General features: G+C 42.4%; 1 protein-coding gene across 2 annotated transcripts in view; it reads right to left on the bottom strand.

Annotated features, from left to right (window-relative positions):
- The window catches only part of cnnm2 (cyclin and CBS domain divalent metal cation transport mediator 2), a 55429-nt gene extending 38379 nt beyond the window's left edge, over positions 1 to 17050 (bottom strand). For both annotated transcript variants that reach the window (XM_004066239.4, XM_011479478.3), the window contains exon 1: positions 14878 to 17050. In XM_004066239.4, the coding sequence (XP_004066287.3) occupies positions 14878 to 16648 (1771 nt within the window). In that variant the 5' untranslated portion in view covers positions 16649 to 17050. The remainder of the gene's footprint in view (positions 1 to 14877) is intronic.
- Positions 17051 to 17103: the final 53 nt, after the last annotated feature.

Genomic DNA, 17103 nt, shown 5'->3' with positions numbered 1-17103 from the left:
CCACCCATAACCAAATTTTAATAACCATATACCAATAATCCTCTCTAGGTTCTTCACCAAAAAAAAAGAATTATGATAATCAGCAACTATATAATAACACTCTTTATGAGATCAGTAAAAAACAAATAAACCTCTCTGAGTTCTTTCCATAAAAAGTCAGGAAATATATAGTAACAGTATTTTAGATTTTAGAAAATTAATAACCAAATAAATCTTTGTGGGTTGTTCACAGGAATAAATCTTCTGTTGTCCATGCACAAGCTTGGTAAATGTTCAACTTCAGTTGTAAAGCAGAATCTCTTGAATGACTCATATGAGTAGTCTCTTGAGGTCTTTGTGTTATTTCCTTATATTCCAGGTTTGGAGGTTTCAAGGAGGCTAACCTAGTAGACACCACTGTTTGCTCTCTCTGATCAACTTCCTACACTATAAAAAGAAAAAAGTTGATTCAACTTAAATGAATCACTTCAATTGATAACGCCTGATTGAATTAAGTTTACTCAACTTAAATTTTTACGTCTATCCAACTCAATTTAATTTTATGTTGATCTATCTTAAATTATTTTGTTTATTCAACTCAAATTAACAAATTTATTTAACTTAATCTCATACATTTTTTCCTACTCAATACAATGTATTTCTGGCATTAGTTTTTATTTATTTAATTTTTTCACTATGATTCTACATATGTTAATATTTAGGCCAACAGGCCTCGTAATTTCCAAGACCTGAATGACCCAGCTATGATTTGCTCTACAGGGCAGGAGCTCAAATGTCGTGAGCTCTGTCTTTGATAATCTTTCCGCACAAGGGGGTAGGTCATCGTCCGCTCCCAGACCCAAACTCATTGCGTGCAGAAAGACATGAACATAACAGTTTAAATTACTAGTTAAAACAGAGTAAAACAGCTAGACAACAAAACACATGGAAAAAAACTCCCACTTAACCCTTGTGCTATCCTATGGGGTCAAGATGACAATTGACGTGTTCTCCCTACCATGACAAAGGTGGATAAAGGTGGAAAGATTTCATGTAATCCATGAAAACCAGTGAAGATCACAAATTATTGAAGAAAAAAGTACAGCGCACTGTCTTGTGGGGTCTAGATGACCCAACTCCCAATGTTAAAGTGCCTAGGATAGCACAAGGGTTAAACCCCAATCTGCCCAGACAGGCAAAGAAAATGGTATCCCACAAATTCCTTGTGCTGCCTTACGTTATGACGTCATGACGCATTGACAGTTTCACACCGAAGTTACACAAAATTAATTAAGTTGATTGAAAGTAAAATAACTATGTCAGACAACCACTTGTTATTTTTAAGTTGAATGAACTCAAAAAAAGGATTTATTTTCACCAAACTAAATAATTAAGTTAGATCAATGTAAAAAAGGTTAATCTTTCCAAATACAGCCCAAATACTCTTTTTAGAGTGTAGGTTAAATACCCTGCAATTAATGTTTCTCTTACCTATCCTTTTTGTCATTTTTCCGTTCTGATGGGGGGGCGGGGTCACGTTCAAGTTCTATGACAGGGCCAAAGTGAGGTTGCAGTAGCAGCATTTTTAGCTTGGCTCACATTTTAATTCAAATAAGCTTTGTTTATGAAGACTCTCATTCATCCAGGTTGATTCCATCATTGTAGTAGGTAGGGGTGTGATGATAACCGCATGAGGTCATCACCGGACCGTTGTTTTTTTTTTAAAGTTCTGCATATGGTGCGTGATTGGAACTATAATAAAAACATTAAACACATTCATCTTTGCTTATAATTTACTTATTCTGCTAGTCCTGTGTTCAGACTTAAAGGGCTTCTGGGTTAAACCTTTTTTTTACTGTTCTCCTTCACTCCCTGCGAGCGCTCTCACTCACTTACACACTCGCGCGGTTTCCGCTGCACATACACATCCTCAGTCTACAACAGAAGTTTCCGTCTCTCGAGGAAATACGACAAATTTACTGCGTTCAAATTAATAATTTCCATCGTATTCATTTCCATTACAAGCTGCGTGCATTCTTGAGTGCGAGACGCGGCTGCCCGCTGGAGGATTTTGTGTTGCGGGGTGGGGGGGGTCACAAGAGTCCCGACACCGCGACTCATGCTGCTTCATCACAGTGGTGATGAAAAATCCCACACCATCACAGCTCTACTCCACAGCGGTTTAATAAAGAATCAGTCAGTGTTATTCTGGTGGAAACCCTTTATTACTGTTCTCCTTCACTCTGTAACACCAAACATGAACGCGCACTGTTAGATTTCGATGAATATCACTAGATGTTTTGTTTAGGAACTATTTTGTGCAGCGCCAAGTTACGTGTCTGTATAAACAAAGGCGGAGCCTCATGTCTCGCGTTCTTCATGGGTGTCAGCAGTCTCGTTTATTACTGGGCAATACATAATATTCTGAGAAGATGTCTGTACCAGAGAGCACAGGTGAAGCCTCGCTTGCAGCTCGAGAGCAGTCCACTGCAGAAGAATCAACACGCACCCCCAACACACTTGTGCGCGCTTCTTCCTGACATGCAGCGCGCTGACACACATAGTCATGCTAAAACACCTATATAGTTAGTTTATTAGTTAGATAGGTAGTACTTAGTTGTTACTGTTATTTGTTAATAAAGAATACTGCGTTGTAATTGTATTCATTTGCGACGTGGGGGATTTTGTGTTTTTTTGAGGGGGGGGTGTGATTAACCGCAACACAGTGCCCCCTGCTGGTTCATCACAGCGGTGATCAAAAATCCCACACCATCGCAGCTCTAGTAGTATGTTTAAAATTTGTCATCTGGGCTTCGTTTTTAAAGTTGACGACGTTTCACCTATTATCCAAAAGGCTGTGTCGATTCTGAAATGGCTGCTAAAAGAGCTGGTTTATATTTGCTCATGGGAAAGAAGTCAGACCTGAAACTGCATCTACAGCAATGTTCTGAAACCCAAACAAACCGAACCAGTTTCACCTGGGTCAAAGAGACGAGCAGGTTGGGGAGGGTAGCCACTGTCTCCCCAACTCCAGCTGACTCCCAACGACCCGAAACCAATGCAATCTACGGAACCAATACTATCCAGTTTCAGGTCTGACTCCTCCCCCATGAGCACATATAAACCAGCTCTTAAACAGTTATTTCAGAATTGACAAAACCTTTTGGATAAGAGGTGAAACGTCTTCAACTTTAAAAACCAAGTCCAGATGACAATCTTTAAACCTACTACTATAACCAAATAAGCTTTATTGATGTGAGGAAACAATACCAGGGATTCCGTTTTCCATGCTTCCATGAGTGTTGATCACGTGGCCAGCCTAAAAAAATAATTATAATGCAAAAAAAAAAAAGTGTCTCTCTCTGGTAATGTTCAGGGGGGCGGGGGCGGCCCCCGGGCCGTAGTTTGGGGACGCTTGGTCTACAGGAAATAACTGCTTAGCCAGCTAGCTAATGTTTTGTTAGTCAATACTGATGTTTAAATTTGTTGTTTAAAATTAAAAATTGAACCACCAATCCAAACAATAATAAAGATTAACATTTAATCATCTATTATTGAGTTTTACTTTTTAACAAAAACACATCATGAAAATGTCCTTGTTTTTGATAAACATAGTATTGGTGCATTCATCAGACTCTGGTTGATTGTTATCACAATTCTTTATAAATGATTTGCCTGGAGGACCAGAAGAATTTCTCGCTCTGCCAGAAATGTGGTGGATTCTCATTTCAAACCAGCGGCAAACTTTCTCTGTTCCACTGTTAAAACCCAATAATCTGAATCATTCTTCTCCCTCTTTTAATCAACACACAGTGACACTAATAGCTGCAATTTCCGTTCATTTGATATGAGTACAACACCCAGATGACCCCGATAACATCTGGAAGACAGAACTGCAGACAAAACAAGCATTTCCTCTCAACACAAAACCAAGCCATCTACTTTCTGTCTCCTCAAACTATGAGAAAATCACGATCTCACCCTGAATTATTACCATTTTTAAAAAAAGGAGCACCTTTAAATCTAAGGAATAAAGCTATTGGTTATATTGTATTTTAATTCAACATCTCACCTGAACAGTCTTTCATCCTTTGCGTGCTCAGAAAATACTTGGGCAAAGATTTTAGAACATGTTGAAGAACATGACAAAGCTGAACTTTGTTTTTTTACCGGAGTCCAGGAGAGTTTTAAATTCTTGTGGTACTTTTCCAGTCAGGTTCTCACAGGTCGGTACCACCTCAGCGAGCGCGTCAAGAGTATGAAGCCGAAATAATCTGTCAGAGGAAAAAGGCACTGGCCTGGTGTGATCTCTGTTTTGGGAAACAGCTTATTCAAAGCAATGTGGGGGTGGCTGCATTCTGCATTGCATAATAACAAATTTTCCTCAGGAGCGCATGGCGACAGATCCTTGGCAATGCGTGCTGGAAGCCGACTCCTGAACAACACAGAAGTACAGACGCTCCACAGGAACGGCCATCAAATCAGGTGGGTTCTGGCAAGTCAGAGGTTGTCTTTGAGGGGACAAGATGTAAAGCTGATTGAAGAAATCCCAGCACATTTGAAATAATAAAACATTACTGTTTCAGGAGAAATAGACTGCTCCCCCAGCACAATGTGGCATTTGTTCGCAGATGACTGCCGTCACTCTGCACATTGATTCCAGAGAAGTTTAGGGAAAAAAGGCTTCTTCACTTCAAAACCTTCAAATCAACAGCAGCTTTGTTGTGGGCTTCTTCTAGCCAGCTGATAGTGAAAAAGCTGTTTGCCTGGTGGACAGGAGTTGTGGGCACAGTGTGATGGAAAAGCAGAGCGAAGCACGGACAACCAACCCCCGGCCTTCCCGGCTCCCCGAGGACAGATGGGTTTCAGGGGAATACATACGGTTTTCCCATCCGAAAAATAAAAACAAAGAAAGTCATAATGCCAGATCAGACTGGCTCTGGGTTTGCACCTCCTTTTGATTCACACTCCTCAACTGCTGTGCTAATCGGGTCTTAAATCCTACTCAATGTTGCACCAGAATCTGAAGAATGTAGGCCAAAGTCGGTCCTGCCACAGAACAATCCCAACGGTTCACTCCAGTCAACAGGGAAAATATCAAAGGTCCAAGAAGCATTCATCAAAACCTGAGACAGCAGCTCCTCAGAAGGGACTCTTCTTCACTAAGAGCTCAGTATTCCAATTCAAATGTACGACACTGATCCCAGGAGACACAAGACTGCAACCTTTGGTTCAATTTAGCTGGAAACTTCTCTAAAACACCCATAAGAAGAATTTTTACTCAGAATTATTGCTTGTCTTTAACAGTAAAACATGCTAATAAATGGAGTGCTCTACGATGCCTGCCTGACTTTGGAGACAGAGAAGAACTGGACTCATTTACTGAAGATCGGAAGTAGAATAGCAGATGTTTCAGACATTTAAAAGTGAAATAATGCCAGATGCTGCACGACTGCACGTGTCGTCACTATTGAGAGAAATCCAATGGAGTAACTTTAGGAAGAGGCAACGCTGCACTGCTGAGGTTTGAGGGAAACAGCTGATGACAGAGCTGTCAAGCATGACAGCTTCTCAGCATCTATTCTGCAGTTTGGGTTTTAATGTAAGCATAAGCATAAGAGGAGAAGACTGTCCTCAAAAAGAGCTGCAATCCTTTTTCACATAAATTAAGTCTGATCATCCCCTCGCTGCCTTTCTTTTCACCCAAATTGATCAGGAATAAACTCTGAATATCTCTTATTATATTTGCTTCATCAAAGAAGAAGCATCTTCATCAGTCTTCTAGTTTTATTAAGTTATATAGTTTTATTAAGTGTTATTTCTGCTACATGCTGAGGATTTAGGATGACCTTCAAACTCAATGTCTTTATGTTTGAGCTGTTTTTATGAAAAGAAAATACTATCTTATCTGATGGTCATTGGGTATGAAAAAATTAATTCTTCATCTCTGGACAGATGGATGGAGGGATGGATGGATGGATCCACCACACAGATTCATCCCACCACCCTGTTAGTTGTGCTGTCATTACATCAATGTACCAGGTGCAGATATGAGAAACTGAGGTTGTAAATGTGAAGCCCACTTTGAGCTGTTTTGTAACATCGCATTTAGCAAAAGTCACATGAACATAAAAGTAAAACACCTCATTTTATGCACAGTGGTGAAAGTAGGGGCTCGTCTTACAAGCATATTACATAAGATGTTGCGTTTAGCCTTCTGTATGAAAGCTTTACAGTCAAGTGTAACCATATCTTCATTCAGACAACTGAAACTGCATAATTTGATTGTAAAAAAGGTCATGTGACAGGACAGTGATGACATCTTCAGGTTTTGGCTTCCTAGTGACATCAACAGTAATGCTGAGCCCTGGTTCAACACAAACTGGAAGACAACCTGCCCTCAAAAAGACAGAGTCAAGCTTCAAACATTTGGTAATTCTCTGGAAACAAACATCATGTGGAGATCTCCACCTAAACCTGAGGTGGTTCATGACACCAGCACAGCTGCTGCCTGCATCCCACACAAGAGCATATTGTAGGAAGCCAAACAGAACAAAGCACTGCGACCTGAAAATGTCTGATCGTTGCTATTTTAGTTCTGTCTGAAATGTAAAGGTGTTTGTTTCACTTGTCTTTGTCTCTTCTCTGTCTCCCAGTGTTTTTCCACAAGATGGCGTCTTTGTTCGAAAGGACAGTCAGAGGTGGGCCGCTGAGTGAAGGAGGGTTATGTGGCACAAAAATCCAAATAATTACGAAAAAAGGAGAATGTGCAGTCACACTATTACCTGAAAATATCTGTCAGGGTTGTTTCTGAAGGCAAATAAATTAACACTGAAAAATGAACTGGAAAAATTAATAAGGCACGAATTTTGCCTGAAGGTTTTGTTAGTTTTACACACGACACAGAACACCTTATGAGTCCTGTCAAATAGGGATTACAAGAGTGTTGTCAATCAGCACCAGCTTTTATCTTTCCTTAGAAACCAAACACAAAAACAATTATCTTGGGGTTTTCTTGTTGCTGCTTCTTGAACCAACTTTTTTTTTTCCAAATTCTTGCCATGGTTGAGCCTATTCTTTGCGTTTTCTGCTTTTTTTCATGCAGGTTTTGGTTGCGAGTTGATGTATGTTTGAGCAGAGCTACGTGGTGCCAGCTTTTATGCCCACATGCTCTCATGTCTCATTCAATATTTTTTTGTAGTTCGTATCATGGCATAGCATTTGTAGGGGGCTTGTCCGGGATGGATTTACATGCCTCTTAATGATATTTTTGTAATTTTTTGCATTTGTGTCATATGTTGACAAATGGATTTTCTGCCCATTTCTAGCTACTCACTTAAACACTTGGTCAATAAACTCTTACAGCATCCTTTGGATTGTGAATAGCAAAAATAGAGTCTAAAGGGGGTCAGGTACGTTGACTGGGATGTCCAGTTTAGTTTAGTCAGTTTGTTAGTTCAATTTAGTATTTCCCTATTGATATCTGTGTAATCATGAACCTTTTGATTTTATGTTTTACTCTTTCAATTACCTATATGAAGCCCATCAAGATGACTGTTGTTGTTGTGAATTTGGCTGCACCATACTGTCCTTTATAACATGGTCCAGGTAAGTACTCGTTTCTGATTGGCTGCTGGGTGTGCTTTAAAAAGTGATAATGCAGAGTGATAACCGCACACCAAACAGAAATGTTCTGGTCACATAGCTTAAATGTTCTGTATCACTGCGCTGGCTTCTTTAAAACAAACTTTAGCTTTATAATCTGGACAAAAACAAGCAGTAAGAGGTGAACTTTCTCTCTGAACTGATGCTTTATTCAACCCGTCGTGACAATAAGCATAGATATTGCTTTCCTTTGCAACTGGAGTAGAGATCAGGGGTCAAAGCGGCGGAGCACGCTGTCACTAAAACGTCTGTTGCACCACGCCACAAATAGTCCGTTTCTTGTGAAAAAAATTGATCAAACTAGGCCTGCACAATATACCGCAAATTACCCAGCTCTGCAATATGCATATCGCGAAAGACGGTGAATATCGCAATAAATCGTAAACCCAAAATGTGTTAAAACAATCTTATAGCAGCTTGAAGCATTTAACGCATCAAATAAATCCCTTTATGCTTTGACCAATCAGATGGTTGCCTACCCATTGTTTACCAATCAGATGAAGGCCTATTATGTTAGACGATTGTCACCTATGTCGATGAGGGTCATTTGGAGTATAATTTTTAAACTGTTGCAATGAAATGGGAATTATGTTTTTGGTTATTTTTCTATTTGTTTATATACCGCAAATTATATCGTTATCGCCATATTGATCACTTATATCGCATATCGCAAGTTTTCCTCATATCGTGCAGCCCTAGATCAAACCAAAAAAATAACAGGAATAAAGTACTAAAAATGGTAGAATATTTATTTCATTTGTAAGTGACCATGGTATAAGCGGGTTAATGGCCTTCAAATTGTGCATTATCACCATAACACGCTTTGCAGAAGCAACCGTCCTCTGCGGACGGTTCAGGCTTCCACGTCGTGCGTTAATTTCTGATAATACACACTTCGTCGGCCATTAACCCTTACGTATAGAATAGTTAGGAAAAGGTCATGTGTCCATGATTTTTGCAGAAAGAATTGTTTAGAAAGGTTAAGAAAGTGTAAAAGTAATGTTTTAATTGCTGTAAAAACAAGAAAGCTGCATGCTTCCATCTTTTCTTTAAATATATTTTTGGTGTAAAGATTGAAGTGCTACTTCCCAAAGAAATTTGATTCTAAACAGGAGAAAATCTCCTCGTGCACTCCACTTAAACAGCAAGCATATTATTGCACACAGCCATTGAATCAAGGTAATTAGTTCTGATAAAGTGAGCTGCTGGATGGTGAAGTCCTGCTGAGTCCAAAGGGGTGTCCCTCATCAGAAAACATTAAGTGCTCTTACCAACACTGCACCATTTAATGCAAGCGCTTGTAGCACCAAAGGTTACTGGGAAAAAGCTATATCTGCTTTTAGATGGTACGCTTCGCACAAACCAGTAAAAAAGAATGAAACCACTCAAAGGGGAAAAACGCTGAAATCCTGTCAGCTATTCAACAATTTGCAGAAAAGGGAGTTCACTTTGACACAAAGTGCAGTGCACAGCGGCTGCTGAATCTGAATTAAGCATAGATTGGCCTATATTGCAGCAGCAAGAAAACTAGTTCAAGAGGTACCAGACCTCAAAAAGGCTCTGTCACACAGGAGACGCTGCTCTTAAACAAGTATCCGCTCAGGGGATTTTTGTAAAGGAACACCAATATCTTTAAATGATTAGCCAATTAAATATATGCACACACTTGAATTGCTGAGATGGAGCGACAGAAACGCTCTTGTAACCCCGTAGGAGTGCTCCTGCAAGAGTACAACCCCCCCTCACAAAGCCGGTGAGTGATTGAGTAACTCTGACTTTCAGGAATATCACACATAACTTCACGTTAGGAAAGCAGCCAAATTCTTGTTTTTGCTTCAGCTGCTTGGTTAGGTCCCAAATGGCACAGAGTGACCCAGTCATTAACCGGTAAACCTGCAGCTTGAAAAACAGCTCCTGCATGACAGTAATGATTGGGGTTTCGGGGCAGAGAGCAATTAAAGCTGGGGCCAGAAGTTTCCAGAAGCATGTCTGTGTGCATTAAAGACTTCAGCATGAATCTGACTGTAACCCCTGACCTGTAAGACCTGCACTAAACCGGCTTCCAGTACATCAGTCACACAAAATGAAGCCTAATGAGATCATTTTCACTTCTATACGGTTTCACTTGTTTGTTACAGGAAATGGATTTTAGCTGTGAAAATATCTGAAACATCTCCGCCGTGTGTGAACAAACGACTTTGCTTTGGAAGCCGTACAGTACTCCTGTGATTTTCCTTGACCTCCGTTTCCTCCAGACAACTATGCAGCTCTGCAAGTGGCATCAAATTAATTAACAATGACTTACAATACAAAGCACTTTGAACTGCAAGTTCACAGAGACCACAGAGCCAGATAGACTGGAAACTTTAACTCCAGTGCCCATTTTACAACAATGGCTTATGACTTCCATGGAGGGGCTGTAGGCAAATTCCCTCTGGTGCGCGGCCAGGAGCGGGAACGCTCAGCCGCTAAACACCCGAGCTGAGCCAAGAGTGCATGATGACTCCAGCACGGCAAAGTATGACAGGAACACGCTGCAGACTCATTTGGGTGGATGCAAACCAAAATTACAACAGTGATTAACCTCTTCGACAGGGGACCTTGTAAAGAAGCAGGAGTTATCTGTAAGAAGGAATCTGCCAAGAAAATGTGCATCATAGCTGCTCATCCAGTTTCGGACATGTTTCCTTAGAACATTTAAGAGGCTTCAACATCCCGCAAACTTTTATCTTCAAGGAACTAAGTGTCTCACAGAACTGGAGACATGCTCAGTCCACAGGCTCATGTGTTCATAATTCTATCAACACTCAACCATACCTCAGTTTCATTTAGTCTGTTCAAGAAAACGTGAAAGCAGAGTCAGCCACAAACTAATCACTCTAGAGCAGAAGCAAAAGCATTGATCTCTCAGCCTTTGCTGCCTCAGACCTAACCGACATCGTAAGCCAACAAACAAACAAGCAGGCACTGGTAAAGGGTACGGAACCGACTGTTTCATCAGCGTCAGGGTTATCATGCCATAAATGTTGGAACTAAACTCATTTCTGCTGGGTATATTAGGTAGGATTCACTCCAATGAAAACTGTGTTTTGGGTGTTTTTGGCATGTTCCTGTAGCATTTTTCTCATGATAGAAGACATCTTTAACAAAAATTAAAATTAAATTTGCATCTCTGGTTATTTCTTTAATCAAATTGTTGAGAATCAGGACAAGGCAAAAACAAAAACCTGTTGGAAAAGGCTTGTAGCTGTGATGTAGGTGCTACAGAAGCCAGGCTATAAGCTTCCTGCTCCGCTCCATTCTGATACATCCACTTGTAAACAAGTAGATCCGTGTATGTCTTTGTTTTGCTCATCTGAACTGGTATCTGGCTCAAAACTGTATGGATAACTTAAATATTGCTCACCATTTTCCTTTCACCAGTAATGTCAGGTTGGGTTTGTGAGGGGCTGTAAGATAGCGGGAGAAAGTGTAAACAAAGGGATGATGGGAAATGAGAGAAGGCAATTTTTCCATACTGTAAGGCCTTTTCTACACGCACAAAAGTCATTTCTCAATCATTTAGTGGTGGATGGTAAACCAATAAAAAGAGAGCACACTGCCTCCTGCTGTATGGGAGGAACCAATTTGCTTAAACACTAAACCCTGATCCTAAAAACTGGGAGTCTAAGTTCATGAATGATCCCAAAGGAATTTCTGACAACACTAAATGACACTTTGTTTCACCAGAGAGTAACTATAAAGAAAACTTTGGACATTTTTTTATGAAGGTGGTAGTTTAATACGTTTGTACATATAGGTAATCTGCTGGGGTCTTAAGGGTTTGTATCATACTGTGGGTGTTATTTCACTTTTGTCTCTGTTGTGCATTTGCTTTTGCTGTAGAGAATCCTTGAAGGTAAACAGCTGAAGTGTGAACTCACACCTCCGATTAAAAATTGATTCTTCATAAGAACTTCAGTCTAAGTAGTATTTCTTATGATTGTATTTTTCCAAATCATTTAATTTCTGCCACAGCAAAATCAACTTCATTTAATTCCAAAAGATGATTTATAAATGACATTTGTGTTTCAAATGTTTATACGAGCTCAGTCATCATTTCTTTAAACTAAACCTGGATATAAAAATTAGCTAATTATTTATGACAACATAAATGGGGTTTTGTTTTCTAAATTCCACTAAATTTACAAAATAAGAAAACAGATTATAGTCCAAGTAATGACTTAACAATATATTTACATGCTGGTGGTCACAGGAGAAGCCTCACAGGTTTTTAAGGATCTGCATGCTTGCCAGTAGTGAGTCTGGTGTGGACGAATATATTCATTTCAGCAGGACTTTGCATTTGTTAAATGATGTCCATCCATGTCAATTAGCATTGCATTTGAAAACAACATCTATGGATCTGTAAAAAACCATCGCCTGTGCAGAATAATTCTCTGCTTCTTGTTTTGCACTCTTTACACAGCACATTAACAGTTTTTCTCAGTCGCTTTGCTGCATTTCTCACAAAAGTATTAAAGTTTGCGCCACTGCTCAGGCGTTTCTTAAAACAATTAGTGCAAACTGCAAACCAAGGTAGTCAGTCTCTTTCTCAAAATGGAAGGTCAATCAACCAAAAACAAGTCAATCGCTTAAAATGAGTACTTCATTCTTTAATAGCGAGTCCTTTTATCAAAATAGATAATTTCATCTTTAAAAGCAAGTTTTTATGTCAGTAAAAAGTGTCAGTGTCGTCAAAATGGCAAGTTATGACTCCAATCAAGTCAAATGGTTTGAACGTGTGCTCATTGGAACAGATTTCTCTGGAAGTGCTTCCAAATGTCACGTAAAGTGAAGACAGCCACGTACGACATTTTAAAAATTAGAAATCAATAAAAATAAAGACACTGAATATCCACTTTAGCTGCAGAGTCTGTTCCGCCTCTTCTAGATTGTATTGTAAGTACAAACAAATGTAAACGTGCTACATTTTTACAGTGCTGTAATATAATATTATTTTCTTTACTATTACACTGCAGCACACTATGCCACAAAATCTGATCTATAGTTGTAGTAAACTGGAAGTCTATGTGCAAAAGGGGACAGAATCTCTTTTATGCCCATGATAGAGCAGAGCAAATCAGTTTGTGCTGACATATCTTACAGTTTGATCACCTAGTCTCTCAATGAAATGTCTTAATAATTGAACTGATGGTTCTCCCAACATTTCACTGCAGTCTTTGACCAGCCATCACGCCACAGCCATTGTGAGGTCATCATCTACCACACGGTCCACAAGTGTTCCCCTGTCTATGTGGTTGACCCCTTCTTCCACACATCCTTACCCCTCTTACGTGAAGCTGACCGTCCATGTTTTGCAGTTAGATACGTTATGCACTTCATAACAATCCTGTCACTTGGTTACGATACACATACTTGTAAAGTCTAATTTCATGTGAGTGACTGAGATGGGCAGCAGTGGCTCGGGTGGTTGAGCAGGTCGTCCAATGATCGAAGGGTCGGCAGTTCGATCCCCGCTCCCCCCAGCCAACCATTGTTGTGTCCACCTCCCTGCCTGCAGTGTTGCTCCACTGGTGTGTGTGAATGTGTATGACAGCAGCTGTGGCGACCATCACCAAGCATGAATGAGGAGTCAGTGAATAATAGACATATATTGTAGGTGCTTCAAATGTCTGGAAAAGCGCAGATAAATCCAATCCATTATTATTAATAGCTCACAGCTCCTTTTCATCAGTGTGAGGTTCACCTTTGAAAGGTTATTTATGGACATTTTCATGGAAACTCAATAAAAAGGGTTTAAAATTAATTTACAAAATGTCTGACATGTTCAACAGGTTTGTGTGTAATCACACAAGCAATGAAATGAAGATGATTTTCTTTTGTAGAAACAATGATTATTCAGCCTGTGCTAGTATGGTTAATATTGAGAGACAGGATAAAAACAAATTAATAATGATCAAAAGCAAGTCTAAAGTGATCGTTTTGCAGAGATTTGTTCTCAATCAACTGCTATGTTTCCAAAAACAGATGCTATGGGACAAACTGAACAGGAAACTACCACTAAATGTTGTGGAGGTTGCAATAACTGTTGAGCAAAGTTTAAGTTGTGAGAAATGCACCAAGGCAACTGAAGAAAAACTGTAAAACAAATAAGTGTGTTGAAAAATATTCTACACTCCCGAATTCACAAGTGGAAATGAAGATTCTTTTTCTGGTGTTTCTTATGATGGTAGGTGACAGTAAGAAGTGTCCTTTGTTTTTGCAATTATCATCAATAGTTTGCAATCTGGTTGACTAGTGAGAGACTGCACTCGGATTGGCTGCTTGGCAGGGGAACGGTTCAGAATGGTCGATGAGTTAAGAAGAATATTGGTGTCAAAAAGTTTGTGACTGTAAATGTGTGTGTTTGTGTTTGTGCTGTTATAAACGTCTGACGGACATAAATAGATTTTTACCAAACCATTATTCTGCAATTGTTTATGTAAAACTTGTTTTCATTTGTGGACCTCGGTATACACCTGTAAACCAGAAATGACTATAACTGGCCCCCCTGTCCCCAAACAGTCCCTTATGTAATGCTAATTTGGCCCTGAGAGTTAATCTCTGGTAACAGAGCTGATAGATTTGCTGCATGTTTATCCACTACTAATGAGCACAAAAGGCAGCAGGCGCTCACATCCGCGTTTGCACACATACAGGTGTGCGTTCAGGTGTGCCTACTTCAGAGAAGGCCAAAGATTGTCCAAAATAGTGGTTTCTCTAGCGGCCTAGAGAAATGTGCAGATGGGAGTCCGCTTCCAGTTTGGTATTCATTGTCCACACCACTGCATTCCAGCAGAGGTGGACCAAAGCAGCTTCTCAAGCCAGATTCCCCCACCTGATAAGGTGAGCGGGACTGCTGCACCGTTCCCACAAGTGTGTGGGGTGAGGTGGGGTGGGGGGTGGAAAACAGAAGGAGAGAGGCAGAACATTAACACAGGACGCAGCGATGGGAAGAAGGATGGATAAATAAATAAGCCTTTACACTCCCTCTGTACAGGAACGACTGAGAGACATTCCTCCAAAGCAGGTTTTGTCTGCAGGTGAGCGCACAGCTGGATATGCAGACGCAGCAGCTGCGTCTGCATATCCAGCTGTGCGCTGGATGGTGCGCAGGTTGCTGTATGAGTCACCTGTGACAGGTGCCTCCGCCAGCTGCAGGCTGACAGCGGAGGAGTAAACTCGCCTCACCTTTCTTGAACTCCTCCAGCATGGTGTCCAGCTTGGTGTCGTTAAAGACAAAATGCAGAGGATGGCTGTAAAACTTGGTGATGGTTTTGAGCGGCGTGCAATCGTCCGGGTCCACAAAGGCCAGGTCCTTGACGAGGAGCAGGTCCACGATGTTGGACTTCTCGCCCTCGAAAACGGGGATGCGCGTGTAGCCGCTCTTCATGATCTCGGACATGGTGTTAAAGTCCAGGGTGGTGTCCCCGGGGATCATGAAGCAATCTCTCAGCGGGGTCATCACGTCCTCCACCGTCTTAGTCCTGAGCTCCAGCGCGCCCTGGATGATGTTCAGCTCCTCCTTCACCAAGTCGTTGTAGGGGTCCGTGACGCGCAGCATCTCCAGGAGTTTCTCCCGGTTGTACACGGTTCCGATCTCCTGTCCGAGAAGGTAGTCCAGCAGCTTGCTCACCGGGTAGGAGGCGGGAAAGGTGAGCAGCATGAAGAACTTGGTGAGGAAGATGGTGTTGGCACCCACAGCCAGGCCGTGTCTGGAGCAGATGGCCTGGGGCACGATCTCCCCGAAAATGACGATGCCGATGGTGGACATGACCACCGCGATGAGGCCGGAGCCGGCGATGTCGTCCAGCAGGATGGTCAGCGTGGTGTTCACCAGCACGTTCCCCAGCAGGAGCGAGCACAGAAGGTAGTTGCCCTGGCTCCGGACCGGCTCGATCTTTTTGGCGTAGTTCTTCTCCCTCTCTGTGCCGCAGTTCTGGACGATCTGGAGCTCCATGGGGTCCAGAGCCATGAGGCCCAGGTTCAAGCCGCTGAACATGCCGGACAGACACAGCAGCATGGAGATGAAGATGACCTGGAGCCAGAAGGGCAACAGGAACTTCTTCTCCTCCACCACGATTACTTTGGTGTCCTCCCCATCGTGGTAGATCCAGGTGTTCTCGGTCCACGGGTCGTGCGTCCCCGCCGCGGCACTCGCGGAGGTGGCGATGCAAAGGTAGTAGGCTTTACTCCTCTCGGTCTTCCGCAGAGGTTTCACGTCGATCTCCAAAATTCCGGAGGTCTTTCGGTTCAGGATGATGTTGGGGAGGATGATGATATCCGAAGTCCTGATCCCGCAGGGATGCGCGCCGGACCAGTCATCCGAGTCCTGCTCATCCCAGGAGGAGCTGTCGTAGGCGCGCGCCGCGCGGCTGCGCTCGTGCTCCGTGAAGGCGATCTTGGACCAGGTCTCGTTGTTGATGTTCTGCCCGTACACCCGCAGGCGGACGCGGGAGCGCTCGCTCACCCGGAGGAAGCCCTTGTCCATGAAGGAAATGTCGTCCGTGTCTTCCAGCCGCAGCCCGATTATGACGGTCTCCTCGGAGCCCTCCGCGCCGCTCGTCGGGGTGCCGCAGCAGCCCGTGACAGTCAAGAGAATCATCGCCAGAGCTCGAACCCGGTTCAGTGACGCCATGTTTGCGGCGGTTTCTGCCTGGGATGACGGATCTGCCATATCGATCAGCAGTAGAAGTCGACCTCCTGAATGAGAGGCGCTGTGGATCAGAGTCCGTCCGAGTCCGCCTTCATCTCCGCGCACGGCGGCCGGGACTGGTGCATCGGGACACGCTCGTTCCCACGACGTGTCCGACACTGAGCTCAGACTTTGGGGCCACTCACGCCTCGCCTGATGTCCCCGAGACAGGCGACGGCGGCGACCAATCAGGGGGCGCAGACGGCCAGGAGGCGGGGCCTGCGCAGCTTCCTCGGCGAATGAAATTCCCAAACAAGTGCACCTCATGTGAAGAAGCCTGGCTGAGTGAGGGGATGACAGACACTTTCACGCTCCGTGACCGCGTGGAGTGACAGAGCTGCGCGCAAACGGTCCTCCAAAAAGCCACAACTGTTTCCTCACAGCAAATGAGCAGATTTGACCGGGCAAAAAGATGCGAGGCAGTTTCTTTTCAGGAACATCATCCTTTAAACTTCAGGGATTCCCTAAATATTTACTCTCAAGTCTGCATTCTTTAAATCTACATTTGTGTCCGTTGATCATAGAGTCAAACATTTGTTTGGCTGCTGGACAGGGGGTAGGGGTGGGGGGTGAAAGTCCTGATTAGATGCAAACTTTTCCAACCTCTGACAAAAAACTTTTTACCCTCCGCTGGTTGATAGATGGAATAAAACCAAAACATTCAATGTTTGAATATTTTTATAGCTACAGACTCACGACGCAGAACATTAGAACTCTATAAA

The sequence above is a fragment of the Oryzias latipes genome, chromosome 1, assembly GCF_002234675.1.
Source record: "Oryzias latipes chromosome 1, ASM223467v1".
NCBI classification, from domain to species: domain Eukaryota; kingdom Metazoa; phylum Chordata; class Actinopteri; order Beloniformes; family Adrianichthyidae; genus Oryzias; species Oryzias latipes.
The sequence above is the reverse complement of the archived record's forward strand: the minus strand, read 5'-3'. Positions and strand labels throughout refer to the sequence as shown.